Source organism: Coregonus clupeaformis, chromosome 21 (assembly GCF_020615455.1).
Source record: "Coregonus clupeaformis isolate EN_2021a chromosome 21, ASM2061545v1, whole genome shotgun sequence".
Classification (NCBI taxonomy): domain Eukaryota; kingdom Metazoa; phylum Chordata; class Actinopteri; order Salmoniformes; family Salmonidae; genus Coregonus; species Coregonus clupeaformis.
Window position 1 is genome coordinate 30,325,203 of NC_059212.1, and position 21,195 is coordinate 30,346,397.

General features: G+C 42.6%; 1 protein-coding gene across 6 annotated transcripts in view; it reads right to left on the reverse strand.

The window, feature by feature from the left end:
* The window catches only part of LOC121535202 (ras GTPase-activating protein nGAP), a 114,656-nt gene that overhangs the window by 18,400 nt on the left and 75,061 nt on the right, over window positions 1–21,195 (reverse strand). For 5 of the 6 annotated variants that reach the window (XM_041842027.2, XM_041842024.2, XM_041842029.2 and 2 more), the window contains 5 exons: window positions 19,641–19,747; window positions 15,444–15,556; window positions 1,913–2,066; window positions 1,514–1,612; window positions 709–1,263 (listed from right to left, as the gene is read on the reverse strand). In XM_041842027.2, coding sequence (XP_041697961.2) covers window positions 709–1,263; window positions 1,514–1,612; window positions 1,913–2,066; window positions 15,444–15,556; window positions 19,641–19,747 — 1,028 coding nt within the window. The remainder of the gene's footprint in view (window positions 1–708; window positions 1,264–1,513; window positions 1,613–1,912; window positions 2,067–15,443; window positions 15,557–19,640; window positions 19,748–21,195) is intronic. The other variant, XM_041842025.2, reaches the window with a different exon arrangement.

Sequence of the window (21,195 nt, forward strand, 5' to 3'; positions counted from 1 at the left end):
TTCTAAAGTCTATCTACCAAGAGAGTTTTCATCTATATATTTCGTAGCCGTCTATTTACCACCATAAACCGATGCTGGCACTAAGACCACACTCAACGAGCTGTATAAGGCCATAAGCAAACAAGAAAATGCTCATCCAGAAGCGGCGCTCCTAGTGGCCGGGGCCAAGCTTCCTGCCATCCAGGACCTATATACTAGGTGGTGTCAGAGGAAGGCCCCAAAAATTGTCAAAGACTCCAGTCACCCATGTCATAGACTGTTCTCTCTGCTACCGCACGGCAAGCGGTACCGGAGCGCCAAGTCTAGGTCCAAAAGGCTCCTTAACAGCTTCTACCCCCAAGCCATAAGACTGCTGAACAATTAATCAAATGGCCACGTGGACTATTTACATTGACACCCCCCCCCTTTGATTTTACACTGCTGCTACTTGCTGTTTATTATCTATGCAGTCACTTTACCCCTACCTACATGTACAAATTACCTCGACTAACCTGTACCCCCGCACATTGACTTGGTACCAGTACCCCCTGTATATAGCCTCGGTATTGTTATTTTATTGTGTTTTATTTTTTCTTTAGTTTATTTAGTAAATATTTCTTAACTCTATTTCGTGAACTGCATTGTTGGGTAAGGGCTTGTAAGTAAGCATTTCACGGTAAGGTTGTATTCGGCGCATGAGACAAATACAATTTGATTTGATTTGATTACCTTGGCCCGTCCGGTGCTCTGTAGGATGTGAACCAGGGCACAGGCCATCTCCTCCTTGTTCTTCACACTGATCACTGGCTCCAGAACAGAACACAGCATGGTGTAGTTGTTAGTGATGAACTCTGCAAACTCCTTATACTGCTCCATGGGCAGGATGGAGATGGTCTGGAAGCGGGACTTGATCCGAATGGAGGGGCCTCCACCTTTACCCTTGTTGGTGGTGGGGGTGCTGACGGGGTACCACTTCTCCACAAACTGCCTTCCTGTCACCCCCCCGATGGGGATGTTGACCAAGCCCACGTAGTTGTTCTTGTCCTTCTTCTTCTTCTTGTCCACGTCCTTGTAGATGTGCACGGTGATGCTACGGACAGACGGCAGGCTGTAGAACTCAAAGTGTTCCCCCCAGAACAAGCAGTCAGCCCGGGTTTTGCTGGTGGTGCGGGCGTATAGAATGTCATCCAGGCACAGTTCACAGAAGTACTTCTTCTTGGGAGGCAGGTCCTTGGCCTCGATGATCCATAGCCGGAGGACATTCTCAGCTCGTCGGCAATTGTCCTGGGAAGATATCAAATGAGTACTGAATCCAATGGGGGGAACAGTGACCCTAAACTGACATTGTTAAGATGAAATTGAAAAGAACAAGAAGTGAAGTAGAGGAGGTCACTGTAGCATTAACTAGCATTAGGACAATGTAAATGGCATCAATATGTCTATGTCCCAATTGGCACCCTATTTCCTACATAGTGCACTACTTTTGAAGGGAATATGGTGCGATTTGGGATGCGGGCCATGTCTCTGGTCTCACCTTGTTTGGCTGGACCGTCCTCCTCAGGTTCTCCATCCATTTGTCTCTCTCTGCGGCTGAGGAGCAGCTGAAACACTTACTTCCCCCTGAGTAGGTCACCTGGAAAAGACAGATACAGAAGCATGAGGAGCATAACTAACAAGGCCTTCTAATGCATTACATCACCTGTGATTTTTTATCAATGACAAAGAGCATACAGTAATATTGTTCTGTAACAAAATGTAACAATATAGCCTTGTTAAACCAGTAAGCTAAATGAACCAAGTAGTATAATAATTTGCAATTTGTCAGTGTGCTCTTTTCACTATGCATCATCAGGGGTGTGCTCTTCCATTACTTGCTAAAAGCTTAAAGTTTTATCAAAGTAGTCGAACAAGACTAACTACTGTTTAGACTTACCTCGAAGCAGAACTCCTGTCCCAATATGCTACTGTGGAGAGGTTTGACATAGACATCTTCCTCCATTCCCAGATCCAGGGTTTCTACTGCACTGCCCGGACTGAGCAGGGACTCGTGAGAACACGACTCCTTTAACTTAGGAAGCCCTCGGGATCTGGAAGACAAAAACATGGCAGTTGGTTAGTTTACAACATAACTTTTTCATTCAGAGCATTCAAAGCATGGCAGAGAAACCTGCTCTGAGGCTCTAAATCCCAAAATGTGTCAAAAGACCTTGGACTCCTCCACTGACTAGTTGTATTATTCACTAGGTATACCACAGAAATGAAATGGCCACTAAAACAATACAGAAAGTTGGAGGACCCTGAAAAATGTATATACTGTAGCCCAATGTTTATCAACTGGTTTTGCCTCGGGATACAAATTGAACCAGGTTGTCTCAGTCGCGACCCAATATTTGCATCGTGAAAAATAATTGACAAAAATACAATATGGAAAACTATTTTTAATGCTATATTGATAGTAAATGGAGCAATTATATGACAAGGGAACAACTTTCCCACCTCATTCATTGTCAATAATAAAATGTTGCCCATATTCTTGATGAAGAATGTTAATAAACTCTGGTTTGAGACCACAAAATCAACCAAAATGGCGCTGCTAATAGCTCTATATTGAAAATACTGTGATTGAAGAAAAGTTGTTCAGAGATTAAATTATTTTAAAAAATGTAAGTTCATTATCATTTCTACACACTTTCTACCTGGTTAAAGTCATTTAAGTTCAGACCGGAGTATTTTAAATGTTTACATTCTTTTCAGACACCCGCGAACCACTCAAAACCTCCCCACCCACCAGTTGAGAATCGCTGCTGTAGCCTTCATGTTATCCCAAAACACAACACAACCAGCTGTTGTCTTTCTGTAAGGAATTCAAGCTTTGTCCGTACTATTCCAGCATCCAACCACTCACTAGAACATTTCAGGAAGCAGTAATACCTACGAAAAACATCTAAACAGGCACTTGAAGGAATATCCCCAGAGCATCTCTCTCTCTGTAGCTCAATACATTCCCTTGGGACGGTTCTCTTCTTTTCTCTGTTCTAGTCCGCTGTCCTTGGTTCTACTGCCTCTACCATACAGTCTCAACTCCTCATTCTACCCCCATGAAATGCTGAAAAGTGAAGAAGGACCAGCAGCTCCAATGCCCTTCCCTCTTCCTTGCTGCAGATTTCCTTTGATTCACAGGTGGTAAACAGGGACCTGGGCTGGCCAATCCATTGGCCCCTTGAGACAGTTTCCATAGGGATGCCCCTACAAGGAGACTTGACTCTCTAAAGCAGCAGCAGGGGATGACGGAGGGAGGATGTGCTGCTGTGCTCACAAACACCTTGGACAAAACAACCTGGGCTTTCCATCAGAGCACAACACTACAGGTAGTGGAGGGGAATGGAAGTCACTGGCTGAAGGTGTTGTTTATCAAAGGACTGTATGCGTTCCAACTGGCAAACCATTCATTTGGATGTTCAAAGTGCAACAATATTAAAATGCTTCATGCATTTATGCATGATAATTGAAAATACATTACACAAAAATAGACCCTTACATAATAGCCACATGGTAGGAGAGGGGGACATTAGCCAAATGATACAATCACTGACAATGTGCAGTCAAATCACACATGCTTATTGTAAATGCACAACACAAAATGCATAATATAATAGCCACATTATGATATAATAACAGTAGCCTTACATAATTGCCACATGTCAGATGACTTTAAGAATCATGGATCAAGAAATCTAACTCACTTTAGTGACGAGGGCCATTTTGTTCAGTGACGTACCCAGGGGAAAGACATATGCTCAAAATCCTGTCTTTATGTTGAGGATATACAGTGGGGAAAAAAAGTATTTAGTCAGCCACCAATTGTGCAAGTTCTCCCACTTAAAAAGATGAGAGAGGCCTGTAATTTTCATCATAGGTACACGTCAACTATGACAGACAAATTGAGAAAATAAAATCCAGAAAATCACATTGTAGGATTTTTAATGAATTTCTTTGCAAATTATGGTGGAAAATAAGTATTTGGTCACCTACAAACAAGCAAGATTTCTGGCTCTCACAGACCTGTATCAACTTCTTTAAGAGGCTCATCTGTCCTCCACTCATTACCTGTATTAATGGCACCTGTTTGAACTTGTTATCAGTATAAAAGACACCTGTCCACAACCTCAAACAGTCACACTCCAAACTCCACTATGGCCAAGACCAAAGAGCTGTCAAAGGACACCAGAAACAAAATTGTAGACCTGCACCAGGCTGGGAAGACTGAATCTGCAATAGGTAAGCAGCTTGGTTTGAAGAAATCAACTGTGGGAGCAATTATTAGGAAATGGAAGACATACAAAACCACTGATAATCTCCCTCGATCTGGGGCTCCACGCAAGATCTCACCCCGTGGGGTCAAAATTATCACAAGAACGGTGAGCAAAAATCCCAGAACCACACGGGGGGACCTAGTGAATGACCTGCAGAGAGCTGGGACCAAAGTAACAAAGCCTACCATCAGTAACACACTACGCCGCCAGGGACTCAAATCCTGCAGTGCCAGACGTGTCCCCCCTGCTTAAGCCAGTACATGTCCAGGCCCGTCTGAAGTTTGCTAGAGTGCATTTGGATGATCCAGAAGAGGATTGGGAGAATGTCATATGGTCAGATGAAACCAAAATAGAACTTTTTGGTAAAAACTCAACTCGTCGTGTTTGGAGGACAAAGAATGCTGAGTTGCATCCAAAGAACACCATACCTACTGTGAAGCATGGGGGTGGAAACATCATGCTTTGGGGCTGTTTTTCTGCAATGGGACCAGGACGACTGATCCGTGTAAAGGAAAGAATGAATGGGGCCATGTATCGTGAGATTTTGAGTGAAAACCTCCTTCCATCAGCAAGGGCATTGAAGATGAAACGTGGCTGGGTCTTTCAGCATGACAATGATCCCAAACACACCGCCCGGGCAACAAAGGAGTGGCTTCGTAAGAAGCATTTCAAGGTCCTGGAGTGGCCTAGCCAGTCTCCAGATCTCAACCCCATAGAAAATCTTTGGAGGGAGTTGAAAGTCCGTGTTGCCTAGCGACAGCCCCAAAACATCACTGCTCTTGAGGAGATCTGCATGGAGGAATGGGCCAAAATACCAGCAACAGTGTGTGAAAACCTTGTGAAGACTTACAGAAAACGTTTGACCTGTGTCATTGCCAACAAAGGGTATATAACAAAGTATTGAGAAACTTTTGTTATTGACCAAATACTTATTTTCCACCATAATTTGCAAATAAATTCATTAAAAATCCTACAATGTGATTTTCTGGATTTTTTTTCCTCATTTTGTCTGTCATAGTTGATGTGTACCTATGATGAAAATTACAGGCCTCTCATCTTTTTAAGTGGGAGAACTTGCACAATTGGTGGCTGACTAAATACTTATTTTCCCCACTGTAAAAGCTCCAAGAAATGTTCCATACGCACAAAGAAATTATTTCTCTAAAAGTTTGTGCACAAATTTGTTTACATCCCTGTTAGTGTGCATTTCTCCTTTGCCAAGATAATCCATCCACCTGACAGGTGTGGCATATCATGGAGCTGATAACACAGGTGTACCTTGTGCTGGGGACAATAAAAGGCCACTCAACTGTGCAGTTTCTTTCACACAACACAATGCCACAGATGTCTCAAGTTTTGAGGGAGCGTGCAGTTGGCATGCTGATTGCAGGAATGTCCACCAGAGCTGTTGCTAGAGAATTTAATGTTCATTTCTCTACCATAAGCCGCCTCCAACGTCATTTTAGAGAATGTGGCAGTATGTCCAACCGGCCTCACAACCGCAGACCACGTGTAACCACGCCATTCCAGATCCTCCACATCCGCTTCTTCACCTGCAGGATCGTCTGAGACCAGCCACCCGGACAGCTGATGAAACTGTGGGTTTGCACAACTGAAGAATCTGCAAACTGTCAGAAACCGTCTCAGGGAAGGTCATCTGCGTGCTCGTCGTCCTCACCAGGGTCTTGACTGCAGGTCGGCGTCGTAACCGACTTCAGTCGGCAAATGCTAACCTGGCACACTGGAGAAGTGTGCTCTTCACGGATGAATCCCGGTTTGAACTGTACCGGGCAGATGGCAGACAGCATGTATGGCGTCGTGTGGGCGAGCGGTTTGCTGATGTCAACGTTGTGAACAGAGTGCCCCATGGTGGTTATGGTATGGGCAGGCATAAGCTATGGTCAACAAACACAATTGCATTTTATTGATGGCAATTTGAATGCACAGAGATACCGTGACAAGATCCTGAGGCCTGATGTTGTGCCATTCATCTGCCGTCATCACTGCATCTTTCATTTACATTTTAGATTTTTCAGCATGATATTGCACGGCCCCACGTCATAAGGATCTGTACACAATTCCTGGAAGCTGAAAATGTCCCAGTTCTTCCATGGCTTGTATACTCACCAGATGTGTCACCCATTGAGCATGTTTGGGATGCTCTGGATCTACGTGTATGACAGCGTGTTCCAGTTCCCCCCAATATCCAGCAACTTCGCACAGCCATAGAAGTGGAGTGGGACAACATTCCACAGGCCACAATCAACAGCCTGATCAACTCTATGCGAAGGAGATGTGTCGCGCTGCATGAGGCAAATGGTGGTCACCCCAGACACTGACTGGTTTTCTGATCCACACCCCTACCTTTTTTTAAGGTATCTGTGACCAACAGATACATATCTGTAATCCCAGTCATGTGAAATCCATAGATTAATAAATGTATTTCAATTGACTGATATGAACTGTAACTCAGTCAAATCTTTGAAATTGTTGCATATTGCATTTATATTTTTGTTCAGTGTAAATGAGCATTTCCTATGGTAGTATAACATCACCAAGAAATATCTCAGAAATGTATTCATTTGCAAGGGTAATATACAAGCAATATTGCTTGGATAGATAGTAATTCCCATGGACAGATCGTCGCAATTAGATTCTGATCGGTTGTCACTTTCAGTTGCTGGTAATCATTCATTCTTTAGAAAACAACTAAGTAGGCAGTAGCGGTGGTTAATACCAAAGATTATTTGAAAGCAGTTAAAGCTGTTTATTCTGAACTACAGCGCACCCTCGAGTGTCTGAAAGAAAGTAAGAGATTCCAGACAATCAATGGTGTGTTTACGAGTTATCGAAGACAGTGAGACAATTTAGAAGGAAGTAGTCTGGAGGCATTATTGTAATAAAATAAAGCTGTATACCGTAATAACAATAGATTTGTCTGGGAGACTGTCTGAGAAGAGAGGCAAATCTTAGTCATTATTTTAGGGAAACTTAGTTTGAAAAATCTAACAGTTAAAAGAAGAGACATTCAATGCCCTTCTGAGAGGCCCTTTCAACATGATGTGTGTTATTCTAACTATAGTATGGTCATTGGCAATGTTCCCTCTAAGCTGCGCTCATGCGCAGGCGCGCAGCTCCCGCACCTCCTCCAGAACTGCCGCGCAGAAGAAATGCCAGGCCGCGCAGAGAAGCAAGAGATTGAACTTCATTGAATTCATCCCATTAGTTTGCACTATATAGATCTACGTTTTTTCTGTGATCTAAAAAACATTATATCAGCCCCTTTTCAATGCAACAAACCAAAACCAAGATTGAGTCTGTGATTTTGTTGTAGGCAGAGCCAGAGCGCAAAGGAGTAGAATTCTATTGGCGGGTAGCCCTCGAGGGGTCTTTCGATCACCCGTGAGTGAATGAATGCACTTTTCAGATCAGTTCAGAGCCACGCGTGTGAACATTTGTTGATATTCTTTGCTAGTTAGCAAGTTATTAGCCCAGTTATAGATAAGTATAGGTCAGCAATGGGGAGTTACTGCTTCCTACAAGAGCATAAAACGTGTAGGCTACATTTCAAGCCGTCTTTGAAAAGCAAGTCAGGTAAAAAGCTTATGTCTTAATTAAAGGGGCAGTGTTGTATTTTGAGACAGGCTTGAATATGCAAATAAGCCTACATTATCTCATTCTCTGTATGGTAATTAGAATTGTATTTTGTAAAGTGGTTTCTTGCATCATACAACACAATACAATGCAACACAAGACCTAACATTTGCTCAGTGCCCCAAACAATTAGAGCGAACATTGGTCACGAGCGTTGTAGCGTTATTAGCCCAGTTATAGCTCATTTCTAGTCAGCAATGGGGGAGTGGTTGTTTCCTACAAGAGCACAAAACGTGTGCATTTCCAGCCAGCTTTGAAAAGCAAGTCAGGTAAAGATTTTTTTTCCCTATAAGGGGCAGTGTTGTATTTTGGGGCAGTGTTGTATTTTGAGACAGGCTTGAACAAGCTAAGTAGCCAATAGTCAGAGGGTAACATAATTTGTCTGATTCTCTGTCATAATGGTATGGGAATAATAATGAATTGTATTTGGTAAAGTAGTTTCTTGTCTGAAGGACAAGTGGATAAATTCCTACAAATCTCATGGAATGTAGGCCTACATTGAACACCACACATTGGCTGCTACTGTAGGCTGAATGATAGAACAGCTATTTCCATGTTATGGGATGCATTTTCTCCATTGTTTTTTTATGGTAGGCCACTCTGATAGGCCTAAATTATGATCAAATAGCCACAGTAGCCTACTTGGCCACCGTTATAACTAACTTAAAGCGGGTACAGCCTCATTGTTCACAGTAAACGAGCGGCAGAAGTTGCACAGAATTTTCACAATGTTCAAGTTTGCGCTCAGCAGACCGGAAATTTGCAAAGTGTCAAATACGTAACAATTATTCTAAATGTCCATAGCCTTAATTAAATATGTTTGTATTTTGAGGCATTTGGAGAATTGAGGCATCGTTATCTTGATACCATGCTGAGAAAACAAACTGTCTGTCTGTTGCTATTGGCCACAATGGCCTGGCAAATAGTCTTCATTAATTATGTGGCCCATGTCTGGGTTAAAGCATCATGGCCTACATACAACTATAAAACAACATTCATAGGGCTCTGGTCAAAAGTAGTCAAAGGTTTGGACACACCTACTCATTAAAGGGTTTTTCTTTATTTTTATAATTTTTTACATTGTAGAATAATAGTGAAAACATCAAAACGATGAAATAACACATATGGAATCATGTAGTAACCAATAAAGTGTTAAACAAATCAAAATATATTTCAGATTTGAGATTATTCAAATAGCCACCCTTTGCCTTGATGACAGCTTCGCACACTCTTGGCATTCTCTCAACCAGCTTCATGAGATAGTCACCTGGAATGCATTTTAATTAACAGGTGTGCCTTCTTAAAAGTTAATTTGTGTGTGTGTGTGGGGGGGGTTTACAGAAGATAGCCCTATTTGGTAAAAGACCAAGTCCATATTATGGCAAGAACAGCTCAAATAAGCAAAGAGAAACAACAGTCCACCATTACTTTAAGACATGAAGGTCAGTCAATACAGAAAATTTCAAGAACTTTGAATGTTCAGTCGCAAGAACCATCAAGCACTATGATGAAACTGGCTCTCAAGAGGACCGCCACAGGAATGGAAGACCCAGAGTTACCTCTGCTGCAGAGGATAAGTTCATTAGAGTTAACAGCCTCAGAAATTGCAGCCGAAATAAATGCTTCACAGAGTTCAAGTAACAGACACATCTCAACATCAACTGTTCAGAGGAGACTGTGTGAATCAGGTCTTCATAGTCGAATTGCTGCAAAGAAACCACTACTAAAGGACACCAATAAGAAGAAGAAACTTGCTTGGGCCAAAAGTTTGGACACACCTACTCATTCAAGGGTTTTTCTTTATTTTTACATTGCAGAATAATAGTGAAGACATCAAAACTATGAATGGAATCACGTAGTAAACAAAAGTGTTAAACAAATCAAAGTATATTTTATATTTCAGAATCTTCAAATAGCCAGCTTTGCACACTCTTGACATTCTCTCAACCAGCTTCACCTGGAATGCTTTTCCAACAGTCTTGAAGGAGTTCCCACATATGCTGAGCACTTGTTGGATGCTTTTCCTTCACTCTGCGGTCCGACTCATCCCAAACCATCTCAATTGCGTTGAGGTCGGGGGATTGTGGAGGCCAGGTCATCTGATGCAGCACTGAAAAATGTATGCACTCACTAACTGTAAGTCGCTCTGGATACGAGCGTCTGCTAAAATGCAAAAGCTAAATGCAAATGCGCTCCATCACTCTTCTTCTTAGTAGTAAAATAGCCATTACACAGCCTGGAGGTGTGTTGGGTCATTGTCCTGTTGAAAAACAAATTATAGTCCCACTAAGCCCAAACCAGATGGGATGGTGTATCGCTGTAGAATGCTGTGGTAGCCATGCTGGTTAAGTGTGCCTTGAATTCTAAATAAATCACAGACAGTGTTCATCAGCAAAGCACCGCCACACCTCCTCCTCCATGCTTTATGGTGGGAAATACACATGCGGAGATCATCCGTTCACCCACATCGCGTCTCACAGACACGGCGGTTGGAACCCAAAATCTCCAATTGGACTCCAGACCAAAGGACACATGTCCACCGGTCTAATGTCCATTGATCGTGTTTCTTGGCCCAAGCAGGTCTCTTCTTCTTATTGGTGTCCTTTAGTAGTTGTTTCTTTGCAGCAATTTGACCATGAAGGCCTGATACACACAGTTCCCTCTGAACAGTTGATGTTGAGATGTGTCTGTTACTTGAACTCTGTGAAGCATTTATTTGGGCTGCAATTTCTGAGGCTGGTAACTTTAATGAACTTAGCTCTGTAGCTCAGCTGGTAGAGCATGGCGCTTGTAACGCTAAGGTAGTGGGTTCGATCCCCGGGACCACCCATACACAAAAAACGAATAATGTATGCACGCATGACTGTAAGTCGCTTTGGATAAAAGCGTCTGCTAAATGGCATATTATTATTATTATTATCCTCTGCAGCAGAGTTAACTCTGGGACTTCCATTGATGTCGTCACTATAATTCTACAATGTAGAAAATAGTAAAAATAAAGAAAAACCCTTGAATGAGTAGGTGTGACCAAACTTTTGACTGGTACTGTATATATATGTTTTATTGTCACATACAAGGGATAGGTGCAGTGAAATGTGTTGTTTTACAGGGTCAGCCAAAGTAGTACAGCGCACCTGGAGCAAATTAGGGTTAAGTGTCTTGCTCACCTTGTCGACTTAGGTATTCGAACCAGCAACCTTTCGGTTACTGGCCCAACGCTCCAACCACTAGGCTGAATAGGGTTCCATTTGGAACACACCCTACATCTCAGATTTGCAACATGCAACATGTTTACAAAGCATGATTGCTTGAGTTCCCCATATATAAAGGGATGTCATTTTCTCCTCGTTATCTTGCTTGTACAGTGTCACAACAAAGTTATCAACCAGGTAGTCTTTAGACTGATATTTTGAAAAACAGAAGCTTATAAAGGGGATCACACAAAATCTCACACACAAGGGAGTGGGATGTGCTGATGCCTACCCATTGGAACAAGTAATAGGAGTAGTAACAGAGGAGAGAGAAAGCAGACTCCTCTGTCCTTTTCTTTCAGGTCTGCAGCCGCCTCACTATTAACTAGCACACATCCATCCACTGTGCCTGTGTCTTCTACAGAGGGCATACAGTGAGGGAAAAAAGTAATTGATCCCCTGCTGATTTTGTACGTTTGCCCACTGACAAAGACATGATCAGTCTATACTTTTAATGGTAGGTTTATTTGAACAGTGAGAGACAGAATAACAAAAAAATCCAGAAAAATGTATGTAAAAAATGTTATAAATTGATTTGCATTTATATGAGGGAAATAAGTATTTGATCTCCTCTCAATCAGAAAGATTTCTGGCTCCCATGTGTCTTTTATACAGGTAACGAGCTGAGATTAGGAGCACACTCTTAAAGGGAGTGCTCCTAATCTCAGTTTGTTACCTGTATAAAAGACACCTGTCCACAGAAGCAATCAATCAATCAGATTCCAAACTCTCCACCATGGCCAAGACCAAAGAGCTCTCCAAGGATGTCAGGGACAAGATTGTAGACCTATATAAGGCTGGAATGGGCTACAAGACCATCGCCAAGCAGCTTGGTGAGAAGGTGACAACAGTTGGTGCGATTATTCGCGAATGGAAGAAACACAAAATAACTGTCAATCTCCCTCGGCCTGGGGCTCCATGCAAGATCTCACCTTGTGGAGTTGCAATGATCATGAGAACGGTGAGGAATCAGCCCAGAACTACACGGGAGGATCTTGTCAATGATCTCAAGGCAGCTGGGACCATAGTCACCAAGAAAACAATTGGTAACACACTACGCCGTGAAGGACTGAAATCCTGCAGCGCCCGCAAGGTCCCCCTGCTCAAGAAAGCACATATACAGGGCCGTCTGAAGTTTGCCAAAGAACATCTGAATGATTCAGAGGAGAACTGGGTGAAAGTGTTGTGGTCAGATGAGACCAAATCGAGCTCTTTGGCATCAACTCAACTCGCCGTGTTTGGAGGAGGAGGAATGCTGCCTCTGACCCCAAGAACACCATCCCCACCGTCAAACATGGAGGTGGAAACATTATGCTTTGTGGGTGTTTTTCTGCTAAGGGGACAGGACAACTTCACCGCATCAAAGGGACGATGGACGGGGCCATGTATCGTCAAATCTTGGGTGAGAACCTCCTTCCCTCAGGCAGGGCATTGAAAATGGGTCGTGGATGGGTATTCCAGCATGACAATGACCCAAAACACACGGCCAAGGCAACAAAGGAGTGGCTCAAGAAGAAGCACATTAAGGTCCTGGAGTGGCCTAGCCAGTCTCCAGACCTTAATCCCATAGAAAATATGTGGAGGGAGCTGAAGCCTCGAAACCTTAATGACTTGGAGAAGATCTGCAAAGAGGAGTGGAACAAAATCCCTCCTGAGATGTGTGCAAACCTGGTGGCCAATTACAAGAAACGTCTGACCTCTGTGATTGCCAACAAGGGTTTTGCCACCAAGTACTAAGTCATGTTTTGCAGAGGGGTCAAATACTTATTTCCCTCATTAAAATGTAAATCAATTTTTAACATCTTTGACATGCATTTTTCTGGATTTTGTTGTTGTTATTCTGTCTCTCACTGTTCAAATAAACCTACCATTAAAAGTATAGACTGATCATGTCTTTGTCAGTGGGCAAACGTACAAAATCAGCAGGGGATCAAATACTTTTTTCCCCTCACTGTATGTGCCCCCGTAATCTCCTGGCATCAGCCATCTCAACCTGCCTCGCCAACTGAATTATGTAAACCCAGATTAAGGATTTGGGCAGAAACAGATCTGCCCTCTCAATCCAGCGATCGATGCCACAGATGCATACATTCAACAATGCTACTTATGTGATTCACAACCTGGGTATTTATTCAGATCTGTACCTGTGCGTCAGAGTTAGGCTAAAGTCGTAAACACATTGTGGGCGGTAAGGTAATTTGTTGTGCTTTGAGCCGTCTCATAACACTGTTTATGAGAACATGAGAAAGATGCATTATGTCAAGAACAATCAGTGTTTGTATCAGTACAGAAGTGGATAACTAGCCTACATACTGAAATTCATCGCAGAGCATTTGTGGTGAAAAAGCAAAACGCAAACACTTAAGTAAATTGCTGAGGGAGTCTGATCTCTTTAAAAAGGTGCTACTGCCCCCCGTCCTCAAAGTCTTTTGAAATCTAATCAGATTGCCAGTCCTCACCATGTCCACTGCATTAGGATGGAAACCCGATACGTCTGCTGGGAGGAAGGATAGGAACTTACTCAGCTGTGACCAGGTCCTTGAATTAACAAAATGCTGCCATCTGATTCTGAACTGATCATACAATTCAACCTGGCATGATATTGCATGTTGTAACTGCAGTTAATTTCTATAATTTAGCCAGTTCAGATGGGACAAAAACAGTGTATTATTGTATGAAACAACAAAACATCACATTTTACAGCAGAGGAAACATGTCCCATCTACATCAAATAAAAACGAAAGACAGGATTGTCACCAATCAGATCATTATAAATGTAGCAAACAATGCGTTGGTCATTCAGCTCATCGTTCTCTAACAAGTAGGAGACATGCTGTCCACAGAACTAGAATGAGTTCTAATTCTATTTATATGATGCTGCCCTACCTGAAGCGCAGCGACTTGGGCAGGTGGGAATTCCTGGCTCTCCTTAAGAGTGAAGAGGAGGCGCTGGTCGCCATGGTGGCCATGCTGATGCTGTTGTATGGTCCTTACTGGGAGTCACTCACATTAGTTAACCATGGCAGAGAGAGGCTGCAGCTCTGACCATTATCCCTGACTCCTTTTGGCTCTAATGCCTCTAAAGTCCACTTTCACTACTCTGGCTCACGGGGCAGGCAGATGTCATCCACGTGGGCGTAGAGCCCTACACAGTGACAGATGTCATGTCAGCCTGAGGAAAGCTGACAGTACTATACGCACGTAGCCTACCAGCTACCCGCTCAGCCACTAGCATAGATAGATACAGTACTTATTTATATGGCCGCTAGCCTGTTCATCACTAACTCTGTAGTCTACAATCTGCACAGAACAGTCAGAGAGTGAGTGAGTATCTGTGTAATGGTAGACGCTGCATATTTTGCCTGGCGCATGGAGCTGCATATCAACACGGTCGGCACGGCCCTCAGCAGGCAGCAAAGAGCCCAGCATGGGGAAAACCGCCCCTCAGAGCAAAGAGGAAGCCCTCCAGACAGGGACCAGCAGGGGGAGGAGGAAGGAGGGGGGCAGGCAACTCACTGACATTGCCTACTGTCTGCTGCCCCTCTGCCCCCCTCCTCAAACCAATACTGTTCAGCAAACTCACTGGAGCGTTGAGAACCCTAAATATATCAACATTAGCCCACTGTTCAGACCAACGGAGGGAGGAAGCTCACTGTGGATTACAGTTGGCTTGGTCTTGGTCTCACATGCACGGATACAACAATGCCCAATTGTCCTATTATATTGACTGCATGCGAGGGAGGGAAGAAAGCAGTCAGGCTTACAGTAAGGCCATTATTTCACAGGCTTATAATCCTGGAATCAAAGACAGATTTCTCAGAATAGCACTCAGGACTGATAATGGATGGGAACATAAGGTAAGATGTGGCTATCTTCTTAAAAGGCTGTACAAACGCTGTATAATAAACTAGCACCTTGGTAACGAACCCCACACTTCAGACAGGTTATTACATATTAATGTAGTACCTGCACTTTGTGTTACACACAATACACCACAGGAGATGCTCCCTCTGTCATTACTTTGACTTGTCACTGCCCCCCCGCCTCTCTTCCACATTTTTACATCTACAATATCATCTAAGAGGATATACTTTTGTGGTGAAAAATGAATAACCAAATTAGGATCAGTAGATAGGCCTAAATCCACGCCCAGAGAGGCAGAATTAAGAAAAGAGATGTGAATTGGCGATTCAGTTCCTTGGTATTGAAACATAAAAAAATGGAAGGAGAGAATTGAATAGCCTACCTGTCATTTTCTGAAGGTCTCAGGGAGGGCAGTCTGAAGCTGGTGTTGCGGTCCAGTTTGGTCTGACTCTTCGTCCGATTTATGGATCCCTTCAGTCGTTTGCTGAAAAACCCCTGAAAGATACAACAGAAGAAATGACCTTTAGGAGGAGTGCTACACTCAGAGACGCACATTTAGTAGTATGTATGGAAGTCTACTGCGGGCATCAGCTGTTGTTGCAATTAGTCTGTTTGCATCGGGAGAGGTGTTGTAGCAATGAATGGCCAATGTGTCACACACGTCATAAACTCTGTCAGTTCAGAATTTCAAACGAATGTTGTGTAATGTGTAGCCTACATAAGAATATAATGAAGTTGTGCACAACACTGTCAAATACTTTTGTATTCTCATTTTGTGATATAGTAACTACAGTGTGACTGACCAGCTGACCACAATTACCAAGTTGGGGAATGAATTCCATTGTCATGCTCCGGTGACACACAGGAAACTGAACAGCGTGTTTGGTTGTGTATTGTGAAATAACCCCACTCAGACTGAATACTATGACGAGGTCAGAAAGAATAGACACATTGAAACCGATAGGGGACTTGTCTTGAGTCAGAGCTGAGACAGAGACAGGAGTGTATTCAGTGACCTTTAACCCCAGTATTACTCACATCTAACACCCAATCACTTCCTTTAGCTTTTTCTGCTTAATTTACAGTAAAGGGTGAGATATCAAATAAAACATGATCAGGATATATATGCAATTGTTGTTATTTCATGACTTAATTAAAATGGTTGAAAGAAGTAACTTGTAACTTTGAAATTATTCATAGTCAGTTATTGTACATCTTGGAAAATAAAATATATTGTACTCCAAGTAGTGTACAATGCTTACCCTGGCCTGTCTACTGATATAGGATATGGTAATGCAACACCGAGTGCATATTGTGACCTCTGACAGTGAGAGAGTATTGCTGCACAGGGAAGTCTGCACAGGGAAGCCATGTTACTTATTAGCAAATCTGCAATAAACACTAGGAAGTGCACTCCACTATAATAGGTGTTAATATGCTCTGTAAAATGATTCACAATGAGGAGAGAGTGAAATAAATAATTGTTTGTCCACAGAGAGGACGAGTACAGGAAGTCTTTGTCAGCTTTTTGTCACTCTCATTCACCTTGGCAGTGTGGAGGAGGTGAGTTTCAAACGGCTCATTTTCAGTCAGAGACAATAACAGCACAACCCTCTCCCCTCTGCTCCCATGGGTGCCTGAATTGATCAAGCCTGCCATGTCAGCACACGTGGACAGCAGCCATCACTTTGACTTGGTCCACAACCAGCAACTGGTTGGGGGGTATTACAGTGTCCATCAAGTAGATAGAAGCTACTCCATAGTGAGGGCTGAGAGTGCCAGGGACCTAGACATCTCTAAGTAGGAGTGCTGATCTAGAATCAGTGTTGCCTTTTAGATCATAATGAATAAGATTACATTACTGATCCTATCAGCATTCCCACTCTGAGTGACACCCTGAATCACTCTTACTTGACACAGCCAGGTTACACCATTGGGAACATTCTCACATGAATCATCTACCTACTAGCGGAAGTAGGCTAGACCCTTTGGTGAATCTAAAACGATCATCATGACATATAGAAAAAGACTGAAGCTAGCTTTTTTAAAGTATATGTTTCTCTTCAAATGTAGAAGTTTTCTTTCCAAATGTAGAAGTTGTTCTTCATCTATCCTTAACAACATTTTATAAATGCATAACAAGAAGCCCTATAACAGGCCAGAGATTTGAGTAACGGTGATGCATGGCCCAATTATTTTGGTTATAAATATCACCAAAAGCATGTCTCTGCATTTTCATAGTCCCACTTAGTCTCTGATTAGCAAGCAAAAGTTTTCTAAGATATACTGTATATCATAACACTCTTCCATATTTACTTCACAACAACAACTACACCGAGTCTGTTCTAGACTTCAAGTCTACGTCTGAGAATTTGAAAAATGCTGATGTTCTATGCGAGAAGCTATAGTAAGGTAAGATTTAGCTAGATACACCCACAGAGATCCTATTAAATTAGTTATATGCGTAATTCTATGCTTGTAAATGTAAAATGTAAATGTAATAAACCCTCCTCCTTAGCCCAACACAATAATGACAAGTACTGCTTCACTTTGAGGACGAGACCAGAATGACATGAATCAGAATGTAGCTCTATGAGAGACATGGTGGTATAACAGGTAGTCTAGCGGTTAAGAGCGGTGGGCCAGTAAACTAATCCCCGATCCGGCAAGGTGAAAATATCTGATGTTCTGCCCTTGAGCAGTTAACCCCCAATAACAACAGCTCCCTGGGTGCCAATGACGTGGATGTCGATTAAGGCAGCCTCCCGCACCTCTCTGATTCAGAAGGGTTGAATGCATTCAGTTGAAACACATTTCGGTTGAATGCATTCAGTTGTGCAACTGACTAGGTATCCCCTTTTCCCTTTCACTAACAAGGTTGATGGCTCCAATCAATGCTGACTGGGGCTGCATTCCAAATTGCACCCTATTCCCTACATAGTGTACCCTATGGGCCCTGGTCTAAATTACTGCATTACAGTGCATTCAGAAAGTATTCACACCCCTTGACTTTTTTCACATTTTGTTGTGTTACAAAGAGGGATTAAAATAGATTTAATTGTCATTTTTTTGTCAACACTCTACATAAAATACTCTAACGTTCAAGTGGACGAAAAATTCGAACATGTGCCCCAAAAAAATACATGACAAATAAAACACTAGCATGTCTTGATTACATAAATATCAACCCCGAGTCAATACATGTTAGAGTCACCTTTGGCAGTGAGCTTTGCACACCTAGATTGTACTATATTTGCACATTATTATTTTTGTTGTGTTGGATTTGCCCCAAACATAACGCTTTGTATTAAGGACATTAAGTTAATTTCTTTGCCAAAATTTGTACAGTTTTACTTTAGTGTCTTATTGCAAACATCATGTTTTCGAACAGTCCTTCAGCTTAGCATCCGCTTCATCTGGCCTCTTGTAGCTCAGTTGGTAGAGCATGGCGCTTGCAACGCCAGGGTTGTGGGTTCGATTCCCACGGGTGGCCAGTATGAAAAATGTATGCACTCATTAACTGTAAGTCGCTCTGGATAAGAGCGTCTGCTAAATGACGTAAATGTAAAATGTAAATGTAAATCTGACCACTTCCATATTGAGAGCGTCCCTGGTACTTCCTCTTTGAGTTTTTGCTTGTAAACAGGAATCAGGTCCGATTTCCCAAATGGAGGGCGCGGGAGAGCTTTGTATGCGTCTCTGTGTGTGGATTAAAGGTGATCTAGAATTTTTAGCCCTCTTGTTGCATAGGTGACATGCTGGTAGAAATGAAGTAAAACTGATTTTATTTGTCCTGCATTAAAATTACCAGCCACTAGGAGCGCCGCCTCTGGATGAGCATTTTCTTGTTATCTTATGGACCAATACAACTCGCTGAGTGCGGTCTTAATGTCAGCATCGGATTGTGGTGGTAAATAGACAGCTACGAAAATTACAGATAAACTCTCCTGGTAAATAGTATGGTCTACAGCTTATCATGAGGTATTCTAACTCAGGCAAGCAGAACCTCGAGACTTCCTTAATATTAGAGATTGCGCACCAGATGTTGTTAATAAAGAGACAATCACCACCACCTCTTATCTTACCGGACTCTGCCGTTCTGACCTGCCGGTGCAAAGAAAAACCAGCTAGATTGATATTATCCATGTCCTAGGATGGAATAGGAAGACCATGTTTATAGCGGAGAGTTTTACACACTGACTGAGCAACTGAAAGCACATGGCCATCAATGGGGCTCTGGGGAGTTTTAACTGAAATAAAGCCTAATCAAGTGCAGGCAGGGTTGGGTCTGCAGTCTGCCCATATGCTTCAAACAAGAGAAGAACTTCTGGATATCAAAAGAATATAAAGTATGGATTAAAATCACTTCAACAGCAACAGAAAATATTAATGGCTTCCTAATTGTTTCCAACATAACAGTTATTGTACGTCAAACGGCAACTGTACAAAGAGGCTTAAAATGTCTAACGTGTGCGTTTTTTCCGGAGGGGTTTGTTGTAAAGCAGAAGACAAGTTTCCGTTGGACATCTGTGTACATTGGACAATAAACTAATTTTCTAATCATAGCAATAGCACTCACCGGTACTTTGAAGGGGGATGAGTTGGGTACGTCCAGGGATATGTTCTTCTCTGAACTCCCTAGGCCTGAGATACTCCGCCTCCTGGGGGACCTCTCAGCAGACACTTCTGTGGACAACAGACAGAGAGAGAAGGAGAGCGAGCGACAGAGAGAGAAGGAGAGCGCGAGATCGAGAGAGAGCGACAGAGACCGACAGAGAGAGAGAGAGATTAGACAGGACAAACAAGAGGAGTGAGTCTGCACTTTACTCCACTAACTCACTACTACTCAATCAATCTAGCTAGCTGCCTTGACACCTGGACTGGGTGAGGTTGAGTTATATGAACACAGATGCTGCCACATTTGGGAGAGGGAGCCAGAGTGATCGGTGTACAAACTGTCGACGACATCTAGATCACCCAGAAAGAGATCGAGGTGGGCTGTATCGAGCAAGCAATTACATCAGGCCACAGGCTGCCAGGAGTCTGTGTTGTGGTCCCCCAAAAGACAAGCCATAGCATTGAATTAATGCACTAACTCAAGTTTTTTTTTTATCATCTCAGAATGCTATTCACAAGGGTCTGTAATTCATTGACATTGAGGTTCCTGCTATAAGGTCACATATTGTTATTTGCTACCCTGTAATCCTCAGTGAACATGCAGGATGATAAAATAAAAACATGACAATATTAATCAGTTCCTCTGTAGAAGAGAGCTATTTATGGTCTGTTCTGACATACTATTCTGTCTCTCCCGGTAAGCTCGGTAAGGTTACGGCTATCTGTGTCAAGGATGAGGATGGACTGAACCCACATTTATTTTTCCCTCCGGTGATCTCAGTTTACAGTGGCAGGGCAGGGCCATTGGACTCCAGCTGCTATGCCCCAGTAAGCCTGGGCACCGAAGTGTCAGCTCAGCCAAGCCAGGTCAGGTTAGAGGCAGGAGCAGTCCCTCCACTGAAAAACACCCTAATTTCTCATCCCTGAGTCCCTGGCTATGTCCCAAATGGTACCTTAATACCTTTATCAGGGGTCAGCAACAGGCTGCCCATGGGCCAAAAAATACAAATCCCCAGTAATTCAGCAAAACATTTATTCAATGTATGTTATCTGTTCCCAAGTATTGACACAAACAAAAAAGAGAAATACAATGGCTATAGAAAGTCTACACCCTCCTTGGATTTCTTCACATTTTATTGTGTTACGAAGTGAGATTAAAATGGATTTACAGTGCATTCGGAAAGTATTCACACCCCTTGACTTTTTCCACATTTTGTTACGTTACAGCCTTATTCTAAAATTGATTAAATAAATGTTTTTCCTCATCAGTCTACACACAATATCCCATAACGACAAAGCAAAAACAGGTTTAGACATTTTTGCAAATATATAAAAAATTAAAAACAGAAAGAAATTTATTTACATAAGTATTCAGACCCTTTGCTATGAGACTCGAAATTGAGCTCAGGTGCATCCTGTTTCCATTGATCATCCTTGAGATGTTTCTACAACTTGATTAGAGTCCACCTGTGGTAAATTAAATTGATTGGACATGATTTGGAAAAGCACACATCTGT